General features: G+C 40.3%; 1 protein-coding gene across 5 annotated transcripts in view; it reads right to left on the reverse strand.

Moving 5' to 3' along the window:
* The window catches only part of BRSK1 (BR serine/threonine kinase 1), a 386,555-nt gene that overhangs the window by 84,704 nt on the left and 283,531 nt on the right, over positions 1-18,320 (reverse strand). For all 5 annotated transcript variants that reach the window (XM_073656345.1, XM_073656344.1, XM_073656348.1 and 2 more), the window contains 3 exons: positions 5,742-5,810; positions 3,594-3,740; positions 2,260-2,291 (listed from right to left, as the gene is read on the reverse strand). In XM_073656345.1, coding sequence (XP_073512446.1) covers positions 2,260-2,291; positions 3,594-3,740; positions 5,742-5,810 — 248 coding nt within the window. The remainder of the gene's footprint in view (positions 1-2,259; positions 2,292-3,593; positions 3,741-5,741; positions 5,811-18,320) is intronic.

The following is an 18,320-nucleotide window of genomic DNA, read 5'->3' on the forward strand; positions in this document are numbered from 1 at the left end:
GCGGCCATATCCTTGTATATAGTTGCGCGTCCTAAAGCGCCCCCTACTGGTTTTACTGTTAAATCATCTTAAAGAAAGGAACTGTCGCACTTTGCCCGGTCAACAGTTGCCCAGTGACCGGAGGAGGAACAAGAGACGACGAGAATGTTTAATGCTGCTAATTTATATAAAGTTTTATATGTTTTATATGTTTATGTTTATATGAAAATTTTTGTATGTTTTGTGATGTTTTTGTCTTACAGCCCGAGGACGTGCTGTGATTTACCAGGGGGGAATGTAGCACCCTGAGGATTCGGCTGCTACAGGGGTATTGCACCTCAACCCAGAGGTGTGATATTCCACTCCCGGGTAAGGAAGGAGTGTGGAACTGAGCTCGGTAGGCTGCATGCACTACACACATCCCATTTCCGAGGAGCAGACCGACGGTACTCCCACTTAGAAATGTGCAGGTACGACCGAGTCTGTTCCTGGCTGGAGTGGGAGGGGGGTGGTACATCCCAAGTAGTGTAGGGGCAGATAGGGGGAGCAGCCTGGGTAAAGATAGGAGCTCATTGGGTGCTGGTCACCTGAGCTCACACATAGAGGGTGTATATAAGGTGGGCACCAACTAAGAACAGGGTCAGTTGCAGAGAGAAAGTCAGCGAGCTGAGGAGAAGAGAGACCCAGAGTGAGAGAGGAGAAAGAGAGACCCAGAGGGGGAAACAGAAGAGAGGACTCTAAGAACCCAAATTAAATCCCCGGGTGAAGAGTCGGCACAGGGTACCGGAACCCAAGCTGGTGGGGGCAAAAACACACCCCAGCCAGAGACCGGAGGCCGTGGGCAGCGTCTGCCACGGCCACCCACCACATCCACCACGAAGGCATACCACGTGGAGGGTCAGGGAACCCAAGGCCAAGGGTCTCCCAACAGAAGGCCCGAGGGAGCTGGACCTGGGTGGATCAATAGTGGGGACGGCCAGAGGAAAGGACAGAAGGAGAGCTCAGGGTCACGCTCCGGACTTATTTGGGGGTTGGCTGGATCCAGAACCTGGTGGACGCAGCACGGCTCGGGAGGTCACTCGAAGCTGGAGTGACCAGAACATCAGCAGTGAGTAAACATCCTAAACTGCATAACCCGACTCTGTCTCTGATTGCCGTCTACACTGCATCACCACAACTCCCATCCTCTGCACCTGATCCCCCTGAGGCTATACCCCACCCGTTGGGGGTTATATCACCAAAGCTGCACCTACACCACCAGCCTCAGCGGACCCTGCTGCAGCGGCGGCCACAGTGACCGCAACACAACGGGTGGCGTAGTCGACATTAAGAACTTAGTAACATCTGTAGGACTGCCACATACAACTGAGTTTGACACCCTGGGCACGGACCGGGTCACAGCCACTCGGAAGACTACAACCCCCATCTGATCCGGCTCCGGATATTCCCCCTAAAGAATATGGCCCAGGGGGCGCGTCATTCACTTGTAGTATTTCCACTACGAACCTCCTGCAGCAGAAATCATTGGGAAGACGGATAGGTGGAGCCGCGCGGTCCACCCTTGGCACTTTCATCAGCAGCATAAATTGATATGCTGAGCATCGCATGGATAATGGATTCAGATTTTTTATTTTATTCACACCCTTTAAATTTTTAATTGATAAAAATAAACACTTTTAGGGTGCTGTCAGACAGCCATATTACTCGCATCAAAATCCTCGGACTGGCTGTCGGCTATCCTCACCTGTGTGTGACAGCATGTAGTTCTATGCAGCTGTCACGCTCAGGTCAGGATAACCGATGGCCAGTCCAATGATAATGATGAGATCCTCGTGCAAGCAATACGGCTGTCTGACTGCGCTCTTACTTCTATTTTTGAACGTCTTATTTTGCAGCCTTTTTTCCACTCCTGCCTAAAACTTTCACACAGGTCTGGATTTCTTAAAATCTCAAGTGCTTGGCACTGTAAAATACAGTGGATTTTCCACAAACGAATACTCAGCGGGAATCCGTTGTGTTTTCGCATTGTGGGTTCTTAGCCTTAGGGATGTTTTTGAGAACTAAAATGCAATTATAGCATGAAACAAATACAGAACAGAGACATGAAATGAAATTGTGTAGAAAGTACAGAAACCTATGTAAATTGATGTATGTGATTTGCAATGTTTGTCCACTTCTGCAGATGCAGAATTCAATACAATTGGTCCGTAAGAGTCACTAAATATTATATGAAGCATTTACAATTGATACCTTTCTCAAAACAAAATGCAAAATACTTACAGATACCACGAATGCTTCTGGATCTGATCTAGCTGCAAGATAAATAGTAACAAATTAATATTTTATTTAAAAAAATACAACTAAATTATAAAAACATGAAAATCAAAGTTTCAAAGCCCCAGGGAGATGTCAGGTGATAGGGAACAGTCATTTTTAATACAAGAGTGCAAAAAAGTAGGATGGGGTTCACATTGCAGAGGACTCCCATTGAGTCCATTTTTACAGTGTGAACCCTGAAGAACCCAAAAGATAAGAGCTGTGCAGGATAAAACTTGGTCAGCACAATATATAACACTAGCACTAAACCTTACTTCACTGGAGTTAAAGGGGTTGTTTGGCCTTAGGGTACAAGTCTGCAGTCACTCTATGTTTCTCTGGTGCCGGTGCCGGGAGCTGTGGGCACGTAACAGCAAGTATGTGATTTGCATACATGCATCACATGCCGACTAGTCGTGCATGGCCTTGCTCAATGCAAGTGTATTGAGTGAGGCCAGACACATCTAGTCGGAATGTGGCTGGAAGTATGCAAATTGCATACTTGCAGCCATATGGCAGCCCATTCCTGCTGCTGACACCCACAGTCCTCATATTTTGCGATGTGAGGATTTACAAGTCTGCAGTCACATACAGTGATTGCAGACTTGTACCCCAAAGCCAGACAACCCCTTTGTATGCACACAATTTATTAAGAAGCAAATGATTCGGTGCATGTTGAACTGATCTAAACACAATAAATTAAGGGGAACCTGGCACCTAATTCATGCTCATCAAACCATGGTCAGCATGAATCAGATCCTGGCTTCACAATGGCAGCCATGTATACTTTTCTCTGAAACTCTCTGGTGTTTCAGAGGTAATATACTTTAAAAATCCAGCTCTTCCCATTACCGCTGCAGGTGATTGACCGGTCTACTCTATAGCGAGAGACCTGTTAATCACTGGGAGCAGTGCTGGGAAGAGACGGCTGGGGGCTCAGCTCGACTTGTCTTGTCTCAATCTATTCCAGCTGGAACTTTAAAGTCTATTTAAGATATACATGCCGCCCAGCCTTGATCCATGCTGCCTGTGGATGGGCTGGGCCGAGCGTTCCTGTGTATGGGGGCTGTTGGCTACAGGATCAGCTGTTGGCCACAGGAACAGCCGAATAATTGTTCGGCTAACAGTTATGGATTGTGTATGGGGATTTAGGATGTAGACCGCAGATCATATACTAAGCAAGGATAACAGATTTAAGGTAAAAGACAAGAGTCTTGCTTGTCACAAGAGGATTGCTGTGCCAGTAAAACGCTATAGGCAGGGCTAGGCACAAAAATAGGAAAAAGTCAATTACTCACGCTGAGGCGTTTCTCTGGTTCCACCTCTATCATGCCTCTCAGCAGGTTCTGACAGTCTGGTGGGATAAAATGCGGCATGTGAAATACACCACGTTTCACCTTCTCTAGAAGCTGGCGCAAGTTATCATCATCAAAGGGCAACGCCCCCTGCAAAAGAAGAAATCATTAAAGATACTAATATGTATGAACATACAGAATAAGATTCTGAATGACTAATATAGAAAATTAACAGTTATATTTATGACTAGGGTTACAAGCAGATTGTACCTAAGTAGCAAAACTGAAGTCACAACGTAAGACTTTAATAAGATCCAAAACTTGTCATTTTCAAAAGAAGTCAGTTTTTACTTTTATGTTATTCTGGCTTCTTCCCAAAGTGTTCCTTTTGGGGTTTTTTTTAAATCCATCATAAGATTCCAGAGATATGGGATGTTTTATTAGGAGCTAATGTGCATGGTTGCTCACAGGATCCTCGGGGACGTGTCTTTAGGCTGCTTTGCATAAATACCCTGTGAGACACACCCCCTTGGTAAAGACCATAAATATTTAGCAACAAATAAAAAGGCCTATATCTGTGAAATCGTATAGCGGATTTAAAAAAAGAAAAAAAAAAAGGGAACAAAGCAGAATACTCAGGGGAACAGCAGGAATAAAATAAGAGCAAAAATTGACCTCTTTTTATCTGGGGGCAGGTCCTCTTTAACCTCTTAATGACCAGTAACCTACATGCAAAGAGGACCTGTCACAAGGTAAAATGAGGCCAATTTTTACTCTTATTTTATTCCTGCTGCTCCCCTGAGCATACTATATATATAGTAAAAGCTGTCGCAGGTTCAATTCCCCTATGGGGACTAAAAAATACAGCAAAAATTGGAAAAAAAGGTTTTAAAAAGTATTAAAAAAATGTTAAAAAAAACCCATAAAATTTGAATCACCCCCTTTATCTCTCATTTGAAATAAAGATCTTAAAAAAAAAAAAAAATACACATAGGTGGTATCACTACGTCCAAATTCGATCTAGAAAAATTATAAAATGTATTAACCCAATCGGTAAACTCTATAAAAAGAAAAAAAAACTGAAATGCCAGAATGGCTGTTTTTTATCAGAACAGCTCCCCCCAAAAAATTGAATAAAAAGAGAACAAAACTTAATATCCACCCCAAAATAGTATCAACAAAAACATCAGGTCACCCTGTAAAAAAAAAGCCCTCACACAGCTCCACATCAAACCACGTCACCTTCTTCCATTGCTCCATGGTCTAGCTCTCAGGCATGGTGGAGGTGGACACAAGATGATAAAGGCCACCTGTCAGAGGTTTCAAAGTTATTTCATAGCTGATCGGTGTATTTCCCTCTAGAAAACCCTGTTTCTCAGCTAAAATATGGTGTAATACATGGGGCAATGCCAACAGCTACTAGGATCAAAATATGGTTCTGCATTATGGACCATAATGAACCCGTGTGCGTGAAGCCAATATTCAATAAGTGTTGTTGTTCTTGGATCAGTATCGCTGCCTATCTAGACCTCTCATCCACTTATTCTAAAGTGCTTGCTCATCTTAACTACGACCTGAACTTGTCTAACCCCAAGTTGTCTCCATATGAGGAGGAAATGTTCACCTCCAAATTGCTGAGCTTTTCTAACTTTGGCCTTTTCCTTTTTAGCTTTGTTAGTAAAATTTTCAAACCTTAAGGCAGACTAGATACTTCACGTTGCCTTGTGATATCACAGTTATGCTGTGCATTTTGATCTGTATAAATCAATATCCAGAAAGAAAGTTTATATTTTACCCCCGAGCTCAGAACGCAAACAAAACAAAGCCGGACAAACTAATGATAAATATACGGTGAAGAAAAAGTAGACGGGTCTACTGCGTAAGTTTTCGAAAAGTCAAGAGACGGTCAACAGAAATGTTACATTTGACTACTATTGGAGGAAATCACGACACGACAAACCACCAAAGCTTTGGGAGTCATTGCGTCTGAGATGCTTTGTGTCGCAGGCATCTTGACATTTCCATAAGGACCACCATCAGGCCCATGTAACCAGTCACATCTAGTGCCATAATACTACAATTATCCCAGTACAATGTAACTATTAACAGGAATACTAGAATTTATTTTGGTAGTTCACAAAAAGTACCTACCACAAGAAGTGCAAACAGGATGACTCCACAGCTCCATACGTCCGCTCTGCGCCCATCATATTTCTCCCCCTTATAAAGAAGAAAATCATACATGTTTATTACTTGCGGCATAGGTTCTAAGATTTGTAACTGGTTAATCTGGGAAAGTTGAGTGAAAACCCCTAAAACTTTAAGGCTACTTTCACACATCCTTGTATCTTCTCCATCCGTCATCTGTTTTGCTTCCTTGTTTTTTTTTCACGTCCGGTTTTAAAAATTGAAGGAGGTGGACTGTGCGAGATTTTATTTAGCCATTGACACTTGACAATGATTCAGTTAAAACAAATTAAACACAGATGGAGAACATAACTACAAAGTCCGCCCCCCGAATTTCATCCATTTTGTACGGATCCTCATAGACTTTAATGACCGAGATGGACGAGAATGGGACATGCTCGGTATCTCAAGGATCACACACATGGATCACTTTTTATAACGGATGTGTTCATAGCTTAAGTTAATTTTATGGGTCTTTGAGAAAAAAAAAAGGACAGCACTATGGAGTGATACACAAAGATGTGTGAACGTAACCTTAGGAACATAAATTGAGCATAAAAAATATGCTGCAGATTTAGCATCCAAAAAATTCGGATGGAAAACAGAAAAATATCTGCTTGAGTTTAGTCCGGATTAAGTGCACATTTTGCTTTCACCCAACACATTGAAAAAGATAAAAATCCATGGTATAAAGTGATATGTTGTGATCTAAACGCTACAATGCAGGTCAGTTTCATCAAGGTTTTTTTTTACATATGTTGTGGATTATATTTGGCACAATTTGATCCACTTTGCTGGTACTGTACTCTGTCCAATATAAACGTACCCTACAATTGACAACACCTAACCTAGGTGACAAATATCTTGATTTCTGGGAGCTTTACCGCTGAAACCCCAAAGATTATTAGAATAGGGGTCCTGAACCCAATTCCTCCTTCCTGCTTAAGATCAGTGAGGAGCAGCTTGATTTCAGAGGTGGTCGAGGATGTGCGCTGCCGCTCTGTGCTCTACCGATGCTATCAGCCCATAGGTCCAAGCTCCTTCTTGCAGTAAAGAAGACTGGGGGCTCAGGGTTCCTGTAGATGGGCCCCCAACAATCGGAAATGATCACCTATCTTACTAAAAGGTGATGATGTCATTTATAAGAAAGACCCTGTAACGTAAAGTACATTGGCGGTTGCTCTGCCTGCCCAAAAACAGATAGATAATAAACCCGAGAACAAGTGATGACTCCATAATTTATATTTGCTGATAATTTTCTGGTTGGTTAACAATTAGATAATTAAGAATTGCTGTGTTCTCTCTATTATCAGGCTGTACGCAGCTGAAAGAGCCGCAGAGCAGTGGTAGGGAATTAACATTATGGAAATCGTACTACTTCTGGAAAAAAAAAAAGAATCTCATTCACATTATATTATGAAATCTGTCACCAGGTTTTTGACAGTTAATCTGAGAGCAGCATAATGTAGAGGCAGAGATCCTGATTCCAGGGATGTATCACTTACTAGGCTGCTTGCTGTAGTCACTGTTTTATCAGCAAGAGATTATCACTAGTGGACTGGTAAATCTGCTGCCATGTAGTCCAACCACGCCCCCACCACTGATTAGCACAGTGTACACAGAAAGCTGCCAATCAGTGGTGTGGGCGGAGTTATACAGAGCTCAGCATTCAGAGCACAGCTAGATCTGCAGCAGATAACTGATTTTATCAAAACTACAGCAAGTAGCCCAGTAGGTGACACATCGTTGGACTCAGGGTCATTGTCTCTACATTATGCTCCTCTCAGATGGGGAAGCAAAAACCTGGTGACAGAGTCCCTTTAAAGGGTTATTCCCAAACATTAAGGCTAGGTTCACACGTTGTGCATTAGGTGTGGATTTTATGCATAGATTTCTAAACTGAAATCTGCAGCATTTCTGTATCTAAAATCCACCTATATTTTCCACACTTATTCATATACATTTTTACAAGCATTTTTTTGTTGTGGAAATGTTCCGCATATGCTATAAAAAAATTGCCAGACCAGCAATTTAATCTACAAAGGGTCCCCGTCAAAATGAATGGGTGTAATCTGCACCAAAAGAAAAAAACACTATAAAAGTCAATTTATGGTTGCATATACTGTATATATATATATATATACATAGCCATATATATATATATATATATATATATATATATATAGCCATATATATATATATATATATATATATATATATATATATAGCCATATATATATATAGCCATATATATATATCTATATCTATCTACAGTGCTGGCCAAAAGTATTGGCACCCCTGCAATTCTGTCAGATAATACTCAGTTTCTTCCTGAAAATGATTGCAATCACAAATTCTTTGGTATTATTCTCTTCATTTAATTTGCTTGCAAGGAAAAAACACAAAAGAGAATGAAGCAAAAATCAAATCATTGATCATTTCACACAAAACTCCAAAAAAGGGCCGGACAAAAGTATTGGCACCCACAGCCTAATACTTGGTTGCACAACCTTTAGCCAAAATAACTGCGAACAACCGCTTCCGGTAACCATCAATGAGTTTCTTACAATGCTCTGCTGGAATTGTAGACCATTCTTCTTTGGCAAACTGCTCCAGGTCCCTGATATTTGAAGGGTGCCTTCTCCAAACTGCCATTTTGAGATCTCTCCACAGGTGTTCTATGGGATTCAGGTCTGGACTCATTGCTGGCCACTTTAGAAGTCTCCAGTGCTTTCTCTCAAATCATTTTATAGTGCTTTTGGAAGTGTGTTTTGGGTCATTGTCCTGCTGGAAGACCCATGACCTCTGAGGGAGACCCAGCTTTCTCACACTGGGCCCTACATTATGCTGCAAAATTTGTTGGGAGTCTTCAGACTTCATAATGCCATGTGCACGGTCAAGCAGTCCAGTGCCAGAGGCAGCAAAGCAACCCCAAAACATCAGGGAACCTCCGCCATGTTTGACTGCAGGGACCGTGTTCTTTTCTTTGAATGCCTCTTTTTTTTTCTTGTACACTCTATGTTGATGCTTTTTCCCAAAAAGCTCTACTTTTGTCTCATCTGACCAGAGAACATTCTTCCAAAACGTTTTAGGCTTTCTCAGGTAAGTTTTGGCAAACTCCAGCCTGGCTTTTTTATGTCTCGGGGTAAGAAGTGGGGTCTTCCTGGGTATCCTACCATACAGTCCCTTTTCATTCAGATGCCGATGGATAGTACGGGTTGACACAGTTGTACCCTCGGACTGCAGGGCAGCTTGAACTTATTTGGATGTTAGTCGAGGTTCTTTATCCACCATCCGCACAATCTTGCGTTGAAATCTCTCGTCAATTTTTCTTTTCCGTCCACATCTAGGGAGGTTAGCCACAGTGCCATGGGCTTTACACTTCTTGATGACACTGCGCACGGAGGACACAGGAACATTCAGGTCTTTGGAGATGGACTTGTAGCCTTGAGATTGCTCATGTTTCCTCACAATTTGGTTTCTCAAGTCCTCAGACAGTTCTTTGGTCTTCTTTCTTTTCGCCATGCTCAATGTGGTACACACAAGGACACAGGACAGAGGTTGAGTCAACTTTAATCCATGTTAACTGGCTGCAAGTGTGATTTAGTTATTGCCAACACCTGTTAGGTGCCACAGGTAAGTTACAGGTACTGTTAATTACACGAATTAGAGAAGCATCACATGATTTTTCAAAGGGTGCCAATACTTTTGTCCACCCCCTTTTATAGGTTTGGTGAGGAATTATATCCAATTTGGCTTTAGGACAATTCTTTTTGTGTTTTTTTCATTGAAGAAAAATTAAATGAAGAGAATAATACCAAAGAATTTGGGATTGCAATCATTTTCAGGAAGAAACTGAGTATTATCTGACAGAATTGCAGGGGTGGCAATACTTTTGGCCAGCACTGTATATATATATATATATATATATATATATATATATATATATATATATATATGCAGTATCTATATATGTATATTTTTTAATCTGCACAAAAATCAAAGCAAAAAAATGATGCTGCATTTTTTTGCTTTGATTTTTGTGCAGATTAAAAAATATACATATATAGATACTGCATATATATATATATATGTTGATAAGAATAAGCTACAATTCATCCACTTTGCTGGTAATGTAGTGAAGCAGATATTACACAAGTAAAATCCGCACCAAATACGCAACGTGTGAACCCAGGCTAAAAGTTGTTACCTGTCCATTCCTATTCTGTGCATAGGTGATAACTTTTTATGTTGAAGATGTGTGGGAGTGGAACTAAAAAGTACACAAATAGGGTGATACCCCAATGGGAGATAACAGAGCCACGAGTAGCTGTGCTCACCTGGAGATGTTGTGGTAAGGCACAACTACTGTAAAGATATTTGCTCCAGCTGGTGCTGCTCCGTGGCTTGGAGAGGTAAATCTCCAAGGTGTATTGCAAACATGGATAAAGCACAATTGGAGGGGTTGTGCTACTGGAAATAAAGATTCGTCAGATAACATAACAGAAAGATTTTTTATCTCCTACGCGTTTCGGGGCCGAACCTTCTTTTTCAAGACAAAAACCAGAGAGGCTTGGAAACATGTAGGAATAAAAACCTTCCTGTTATCTCGTCTGAAGAATCTTCATTTCCAGCCCTTCCAGCAGTGTTTTATCCAACTTTTTATGTTGGGCATAACCACATGAGTAAATGTGGCCAGCATTGTGATACAGTTGTTGCAGCTCACTATTTCCATTGTGAAACTCAACAGGGGAAGAGAGCTCATTATTCATATTTTTGTAATGTAAGAGACTATAACCTTTACACACATGATAAGTACATTTTCAAAGAAATGTATGTACAGTATATCCGTCCCTTCTATATGATACAAGATACTTTTAGGTAATGAGCAGGCACAATGCTCATGTGACTAAAGTCCCGATGCAGAGAGTTCCTTTTGTCTTTATTGTTCTTGCATATCAGTTTTATGCCACCAAAGCTAAAATGAGAGTAATGTGATCGTTGAGAATTAAAACCTCTATTCCCCAAACAGCCACTACAGCTGAAGAATGCACCGAGAAAAGGCAGTGACATAATCAGCAGCGAGCACGTGAGTAGCTGATATGTCAGCAAAATGTCCAAAAATATGTCTTTCTGTTGTACGAGAGATCTTACTGTATATGTGGACACTACATAATATAATATGTAATATTTATACATCGGTACACCCAGATCTGTCAGCAGGTTTTTGCTATTTAATCTGAGAGCAGGGGGTAGAGATCCTGATTACAGCAATGTGTCACTTAGTAGGCTGTCTGCTGTACAATCAGTGTTTTATCAGCAGGAGATTATCACTAGAGGACTAGGTCTCACATGCAGACCAGTCAGGCTAATCTGTGCAACCCCACCCCCTCCACTGATTGGCAGCTTGCTGACAGTGTACACAGTAAGCTGCCAATCAGGGGTGTGGGCGGGGTTATACAGAACTCAAAAGTCTTAGCTACAGCTACATGAGACAAAACAGGGATTCTACCAAAACTGCACCTAGCAGCTCACTAAGTGATACATCGCTGGAATCAGGGTCTCTCTCTCTACATTATTCTGCTGTAACATGCCATAACAAGAAACTTCTAACAGATTTGCTTTAATGGTTTTAATTGTATAGGGGTTGCTGATTTTGCAGTTGCACCTGGACCCTGGCTGTCACTCTGCCACATTTGAAGACACCAGTATTATAAATGACATACAGATTTTGCATTGTGGCTCAGGAGCTTCTAGATAAAAGAGTGCTCCCATCTTAGTCACAGGATCTACAATGTGTGTCTGATAGATGCTCCTCCCACGTCTGATATCCTCATCTGTATCTAGAACAGAAAAGCAGAAGTAGATGCGCATGCACTACTATCCCTCTATTCACTTTTATAGGAGTTGAGTACATTTACCTGCACACTTGTAGATATGTCAAAAATGTGAGATGGGAATACTCCTGTAAGCCTGTGACCATATCTAACTTACGTGGCCCAGATCTGCTGTTACATGCTCCCCCCAATCCTTTTATAACCTTATTAATAAATTGTCATCCATGTATTTTCTTTTCTTTTTCGCAATTACATAGGAAGCCAATTTACAAAATGCTACCTGCATCTTAAAAACATCTCCAGAATCCGACCTTTGAAACTGCAAAAACTCTTACTGTCACTCTTATTCATTTTTGTCTGGATTACAGCAACTTTATACTGATCGGTTTCCCTCTTACCAAATTTTCTCCTCTCCAATACATCCTAAATGTGGCAGCCAGAGTTGTATTTCTGTCCAGCCTTTTCACCGATGCTTCCACCTTGTGCCAGTCATTGCACTGGTTACCCATCCGCTACAGAATACAATACAAACTTATCTCTCTCACCCATAAAACTCTCCACAGTTCTGCACCGGCCTATATCTCTTCCCACATCACTGTCTATCACCATACACGTGTTCTCCGCTCTGCAACTGATCTAAGTCTAAAATCCTCACCTCTCACTTCTGTCTCAAAGACGTCTCTCATGCTACACCAGTTTTCTGGAATGCACTACCCCTGGACCATCCAATTAATACAGAGTCGTCACATTTTTAAGCATGCTTTAAAAGCACATCTCTTTAGACAGACCTATTACCTCACTTCAGTAATCTAACTCTCCCCAGTTCTCTCTTCCTAAATTTTCCTCAGAATCTGGTCCCTTCTACTCATCTGTCTCCACATCCTCCATGCACCCAATAGCACTTGGTAACTTCACTTAGACTGACACTGGCTGATGACCGGATCATGCAGCTTTATATCATACCCACTATTTATTATAATGATGGCAGGACCATATATGATAAGCACCTTCTACCCATTGCGTCTCTCCATCTCCTTCTAGATGGTACGTTTGTAAGTGGAGAACTACGTGTTACTCTGTTATGTCTTTATTGTCTGTACATGAAGTGCTACGGAATACATTGGAGCTATAGAAATAAAATTATTATTATTATTACCTAATCAGATTTTAGTGTATGTGAAGACTCTGTACCAGACAGAAAGCCAAGATGTCCATGTGGAGAACATGCCAAGTCCATGCAGATGTTGTCTTGGCCAGTTGTGTTCATGTCTCTGGAGCTAACCACCAAGTCAATGTGTTGCCAAGTTTCACTGCCAAATGGGTTGCGCGAATTAGTGATATTATTTTATATATTTTGCTTCATTATTTCCTATATTTACCATTTTTCTGCTAATATTTACAAAATCTGTTGCATGAAGACATGGGCATTTTTATTAAGAGGAGAGTTAACTCTGTCCTTGAAACTACATCTAATTGTATTGAAAGTAATATTGTTTCCTTGTGGCCATATTTAGTACAAGTCATCACGTGCCTGTTCACCCTTCCATTGCTATGTGTCCTCCAGTCTCATTGAATTTCCATGCTTTCTTTATGGTGTTGCGCAGTTTTGTTCCGCTCTGCCCTCCTCCTCTTTGTTCACCTCCTCTGTGATCTCTGCTGGAGCACATGTCCTCATTCTTTACACTTGCTGGTGTCTCCTTCCCTTCTGTTACTATTGGCATGCGGCTCCTCACCTCTGCTCCCATATAACACCTTCTGTTTCTTGCTGATATCTTTCTTTCGCTCGATGGCTGCTTTCTTATGAGGGGGCCTAATAATGTTAGAATTTCTGCCGGTTTTGGCAGAAAGTTTATTAAACACTTGGCGTGTGCTTTTATGACAACCATTATATTTCTTTCTTGGAAATTTCCTCTCTGACAATATTTTTCATTAGCCAAGATCTGCAGGGTGTCTGCTTTCTTCCAAATTTTCACTGCTGTTGTGTGTAGAAGAGACCCCCATTTAATGGTGGTGGTCCCACCATTGGCAAACATAATTCATCATCTATTCCCTGATAGATGATAAATATCAATGGTAAAAAAAAAGAAACTTTAGGCTTCCTTCCACACTTAATGTCCATTTTTATTGTTTTTTCTTATTTAACATTTAGCAAAAACAGCCAAAAATTGCTAAAAATGCAAACCCCACCCTTCCTAAACAAGATTTCCATATAGGTAATATATTAATGAATTATAGACTCTAAAGTGAATCTGTCCCCAAATTTGCCAATACAAACCATATACATTATTAAATTACATCTTACACCTGATGGGGCTGATGTACTTGCTCTGATAATCCACATCAGAATGACTTTATATTACTTTTTCTAGTTTTCCTGCCTAGTATTAAAATGACTTTAAAAAAAAAAGATTACACTGCTATTCAGCCACACATTTTCCAAAATAAGCAAACCAGTCTCATCTGGTATAAAATATCTATGTAATTATGTATGCAGTTTGGATTGTGAAATTATAAGTCAGCATCCATTTAAAGTATTATCTGGCCATGTTAAAAAATGTTCACACTCCAAAATGGTCAAAAATGTTGAGTGAACAACATTACTGATTTTTTTGCAGATTTTCCATTCAGATTTGTAGACGATCTCCAGCGGATTACAGTACCAGCAAAGTGAATATGATTTTAAAATTTCATCCACGCGCTGTGGATAATTTCTATATGGAAATTTATTTTTATATCTGCAACATGTAAATTTTTTTTATGGATTTTCGCCATGGATTTTATTCTTTGCAATGCAAACAGTGAAATCAGCCTCAAAATCCGCATGTAGATCAAGGGACTGGGACAGAATCCACAACATATTTTTTCTGTTACGTGTGAACATATCCTTACATAGTAACTGTCCTTTTAATTTTTTTTTCAGAAATCATTAGTACATGTGCAAAATAAAAAAAAAATTGTGATATATCTTATTAGAGAATTACTTCTTTCCCTTTCTGGACTGATCATTCATTCTCAAAATTCTCAATTCACGGATAAAATTTGTATTCAGTGAAGACAGATTTTCCCATTACTGAGACAGGAGATGACAGTTGGTGCTCATAATGATCTATGGAAAACTGTATTATATTGTAAATATTGTTTCAGGAGAACTTGCAGAAGAATTCCTCTAGCTCCGCCCCTTCTCCATCGAACGTTAAATGCACTAACTGTTATCTCCTATCTCTGTAATTGGCAAATTTATTTTCACTGAATACATATTGCCAATGAATTGAAAGAGAAAAATCAACATAGGAGGAGAAAAAAGCAGAATTCTCTGAAGAGATATATTACAAAGTTCTTTATTTTCATATGTACTATTGATTTATGGAATAATGATTAAAATAATGATTAGTCTTTAAAGTTAATTATATCTTCACTATACTGTATGTCATGGGATCTATAAATACTCAGCATACAAAAGCAGAAAGGGTGTATAATTAGGGTTCATGAGTTTTGTGGTTCTACATCATTAATATTGCTATAATTGATATATAGTGGAATTCAGTAATGGATGCCAATAATGAAATTATATAAAAGTACTGCGGTCTGTAGTAAATGGCCGAGGTTGTTTATTGAGCTGTAATAACTGTAGAAATTCAGCAGTGCCTCCTCTGGCGTACAGACGAGCCAGTGTCACATCAGCTGTGGAGGGGAATGAATTCGGAATGACTCTACCCTGGCATCCTCCGTCTGTCTTAGATGCCAGGCTTTCCAGAGAACTAGTGCATGGCACTGATTTCCTACGTGACTACACCGCAAGCCCTCAGCAGTGCCAGACCAGTGTGTCCCTGTATGTCATATCAATGCTGCGCTCATACCATATGTGCCACGCTGCATGACACTCTATAATCTATGAAGTCTGCAGACCTTATTCATCCGGCGTATGACATACCACTAGTGATGAGCGAGTATGTTCGGTTAACCCTTTCGGCGAGTATGCTCGGGCGAGTACTGAGTATCTTCAGCGTACTCGGTGATATGTTTGAATCACTCCCATGTGCATGATTTGCGACTGTTTGACAGATTTAATACATGTGAGGTATGCTTGTTTCTTTCGCATTCCTCACATTTATAAAAGTAGTCAGTCGCAAATCATGCACACGGGAGTGATTCAAACATATCAGTACGCTGAAGATACTCGGTACTCGCCCGAGCATACTCGCCAAAATGGTTAACCGAACATACTTGCTCATCACTACATACCACGCCTGTGTGAACATAAAAGACAACCCCTATCTTCCCAAAATCCATCTATTTTACACTGGCGTCATAGTTCCAAAATTGGCGCAACACTTTTAGAATGTTCTTATACCTTTTTCAGCTTTAACTAGTAAAGAATTAACAATTAAAGGGGAATCCATCTCTATGGGGCTGAGCAAAGTGGTGCTAACAAGCACTGGCTCCCATGTTTTGCCAGATTGGCTCCCATGTTTACAGGAAATGTCACTTACTTTACTTTATTTTTTAGTAATTATTTTTCCACTGAAATAGTCTTAAAGCAAATATGTCAACAGGTTTTTGCTATTCCAGTGATTTCACTTACTGGGCTGTGTGTTGTTGTTTCAATAAAATCAGTGTTTTATCAGCAGGAGATTCTCACTACAGGACTAGGGGTCTCATGCCTTCTAGTCCAATCACACACCCAGCACTGATTAGCAGTGTATACAGAAAGCTGGCAATGAGTGGTGCGGGCGGGGTTACCCAGACCAGCAGGACTAGGAGGCATGATGCACCTAGTCCTGCAGTGATAATCTCCTGCTTAGAAAACACTGATTTTATTGAAACAGCAACACAAAGCCTAGTAAGTGATACATCACTGAAATCAGGGTCTCAGCACCTACATCATGCTGCTCTCAGATTACATAGCAAAACCTGCTGACAGATTCCCTTTAAAAGGTTGAGTAATGAAGCCATTACATTGATTATTTTGCTGGAGAAAGCTGCTGTCAGATATACTGTATTTTTTCCATTCGAGTGACTGGCCGGCCGTCAATGTAAAAGTTGGTGATAGAGAATAAACTAGAACCATTGCAGGCATTTACAGAAGATCGCCACTTCCTACGAAGGTTGAAGTAAAATGGGACAAATTTTTAAATAAATATGCAAAACTGTCAAAAGTTGCACATTTTTGTGTAAATGAGATTTGTGCCAACAATTTCAACTGTTACACATCAGTTTTGCGATGTAAAGCCAATAATAAATTTCATCCATTTGCAAACTTGCCAGCAGTCTACAAAAAAAAAGTCTAAAAAGTGGGCATTTTGGAAATATACCCTAATGGCTCTGGGGTTGGGCTTTAATTAAAATCCAAAAATTCTTTATTTTGACTTAATTAAAATAGTAGCTTTGGCATAAACATAATGCTGACGCGTTTCAAGCCTGGATGACTGTTGATTGTAATTTTCATCACTTGGAACAAAGCTTCTTGATACTTTGCAAACTTTATCCGCGCACAGAGGACTAGATCACCCAGGAAGCAGATTGAGCAGCATTCATATATTTAATGTGTGATTTTGGTCCACAAACTTTCCTATATTGATGGCATTTGTTTACACCATTCTTAATAAAGAGAGAGCTGGAATAAGATGCGCCAAACTCATTAAAGGGGTTTTCCCTCTGTCAGAATACTTTTGGGTATAAGGTATGAAAAATCATGCTAGTACATCTCCTCCATTGATCCAGTGACGGTTCTTCTCACTGTTCCGACTTCTGTTTGTTTGAGACAGCGCTGCTGCCGATCAGTGAGCTCAGCAGCTCATGCCATCTACCAGGCAGAACTGCTAAGCTGTGATTAGCTGCAGCGCTTTTAACATGACATGAGCGCTGCTGACAGTAAAAGACCGGGACAACAGTGGAGAATTAGAGTTTAGGTAACACTGAGTCTTTTTTTTTTTTTTAGAACTGCCAAAGCTTATACCAAAAAGTTGTCTGAAAAGAGACAACCCCTTTTAGAAGCATGCACCACTTTTATGAAGCTTTCACATCTTTCAACTGCTAAAAATGTATCCCAGTCAGTTCTGATGAATTTGTCAGTGATCGTGGGGCACCGATGGGCTATCATGACCGCCAGGGGTCTGCTGAAGACCCCTGTGCCTGTCATCAGGATCCTCCTGTGAATGCCGGTTCGCGGCTGCTGTTCATAGTAGATTGTGATTTTTGCTATACATAGCAGTGCTGAAGCCCTGTTATGTATAGCACAGGCGATCAGACGATCCCAGCTTTAAGTCTCCTAAGGGGTCTACTTAAATAAAGTAAAAAAAAAAAAGTTTTACGAAATATAATAAAAAAAAACACAAAAGTTCAAATCACCCCCCTTTTGCCTCATTAAAAATAAAACAATAAAAAATAAATAAAAAATACACAAATTCGGTATTGCCGAGTTCAGAAATGTCCGGTCTATCCAAATCAAAAAAAAAATTAATCTGATCGCTAAACGGTGTAACGAGAAAATAAGTCAAAACCCCAGAATTAAGTTTTTTTGGTCACTGCAACATTGCAATGAAATGCAATAACAGGCGATAAAAACATTGTATCTACCCCAAAATGGTATCAGTAAAAACATCAGTTCAGGGAACAAAAAATAAGCCCTCACACAGCCCTATATCCTGAAAAATTAGAACGTTACGGGTCTCGGAAAATGAGGATAAAAGCTAAAAAAAAATGTTGA

Source organism: Phyllobates terribilis, unplaced genomic scaffold, assembly GCF_046119375.1.
Source record: "Phyllobates terribilis strain yellow unplaced genomic scaffold, ASM4611937v1 Scaffold_12__6_contigs__length_324123572, whole genome shotgun sequence".
Classification (NCBI taxonomy): Eukaryota; Metazoa; Chordata; class Amphibia; order Anura; family Dendrobatidae; genus Phyllobates; species Phyllobates terribilis.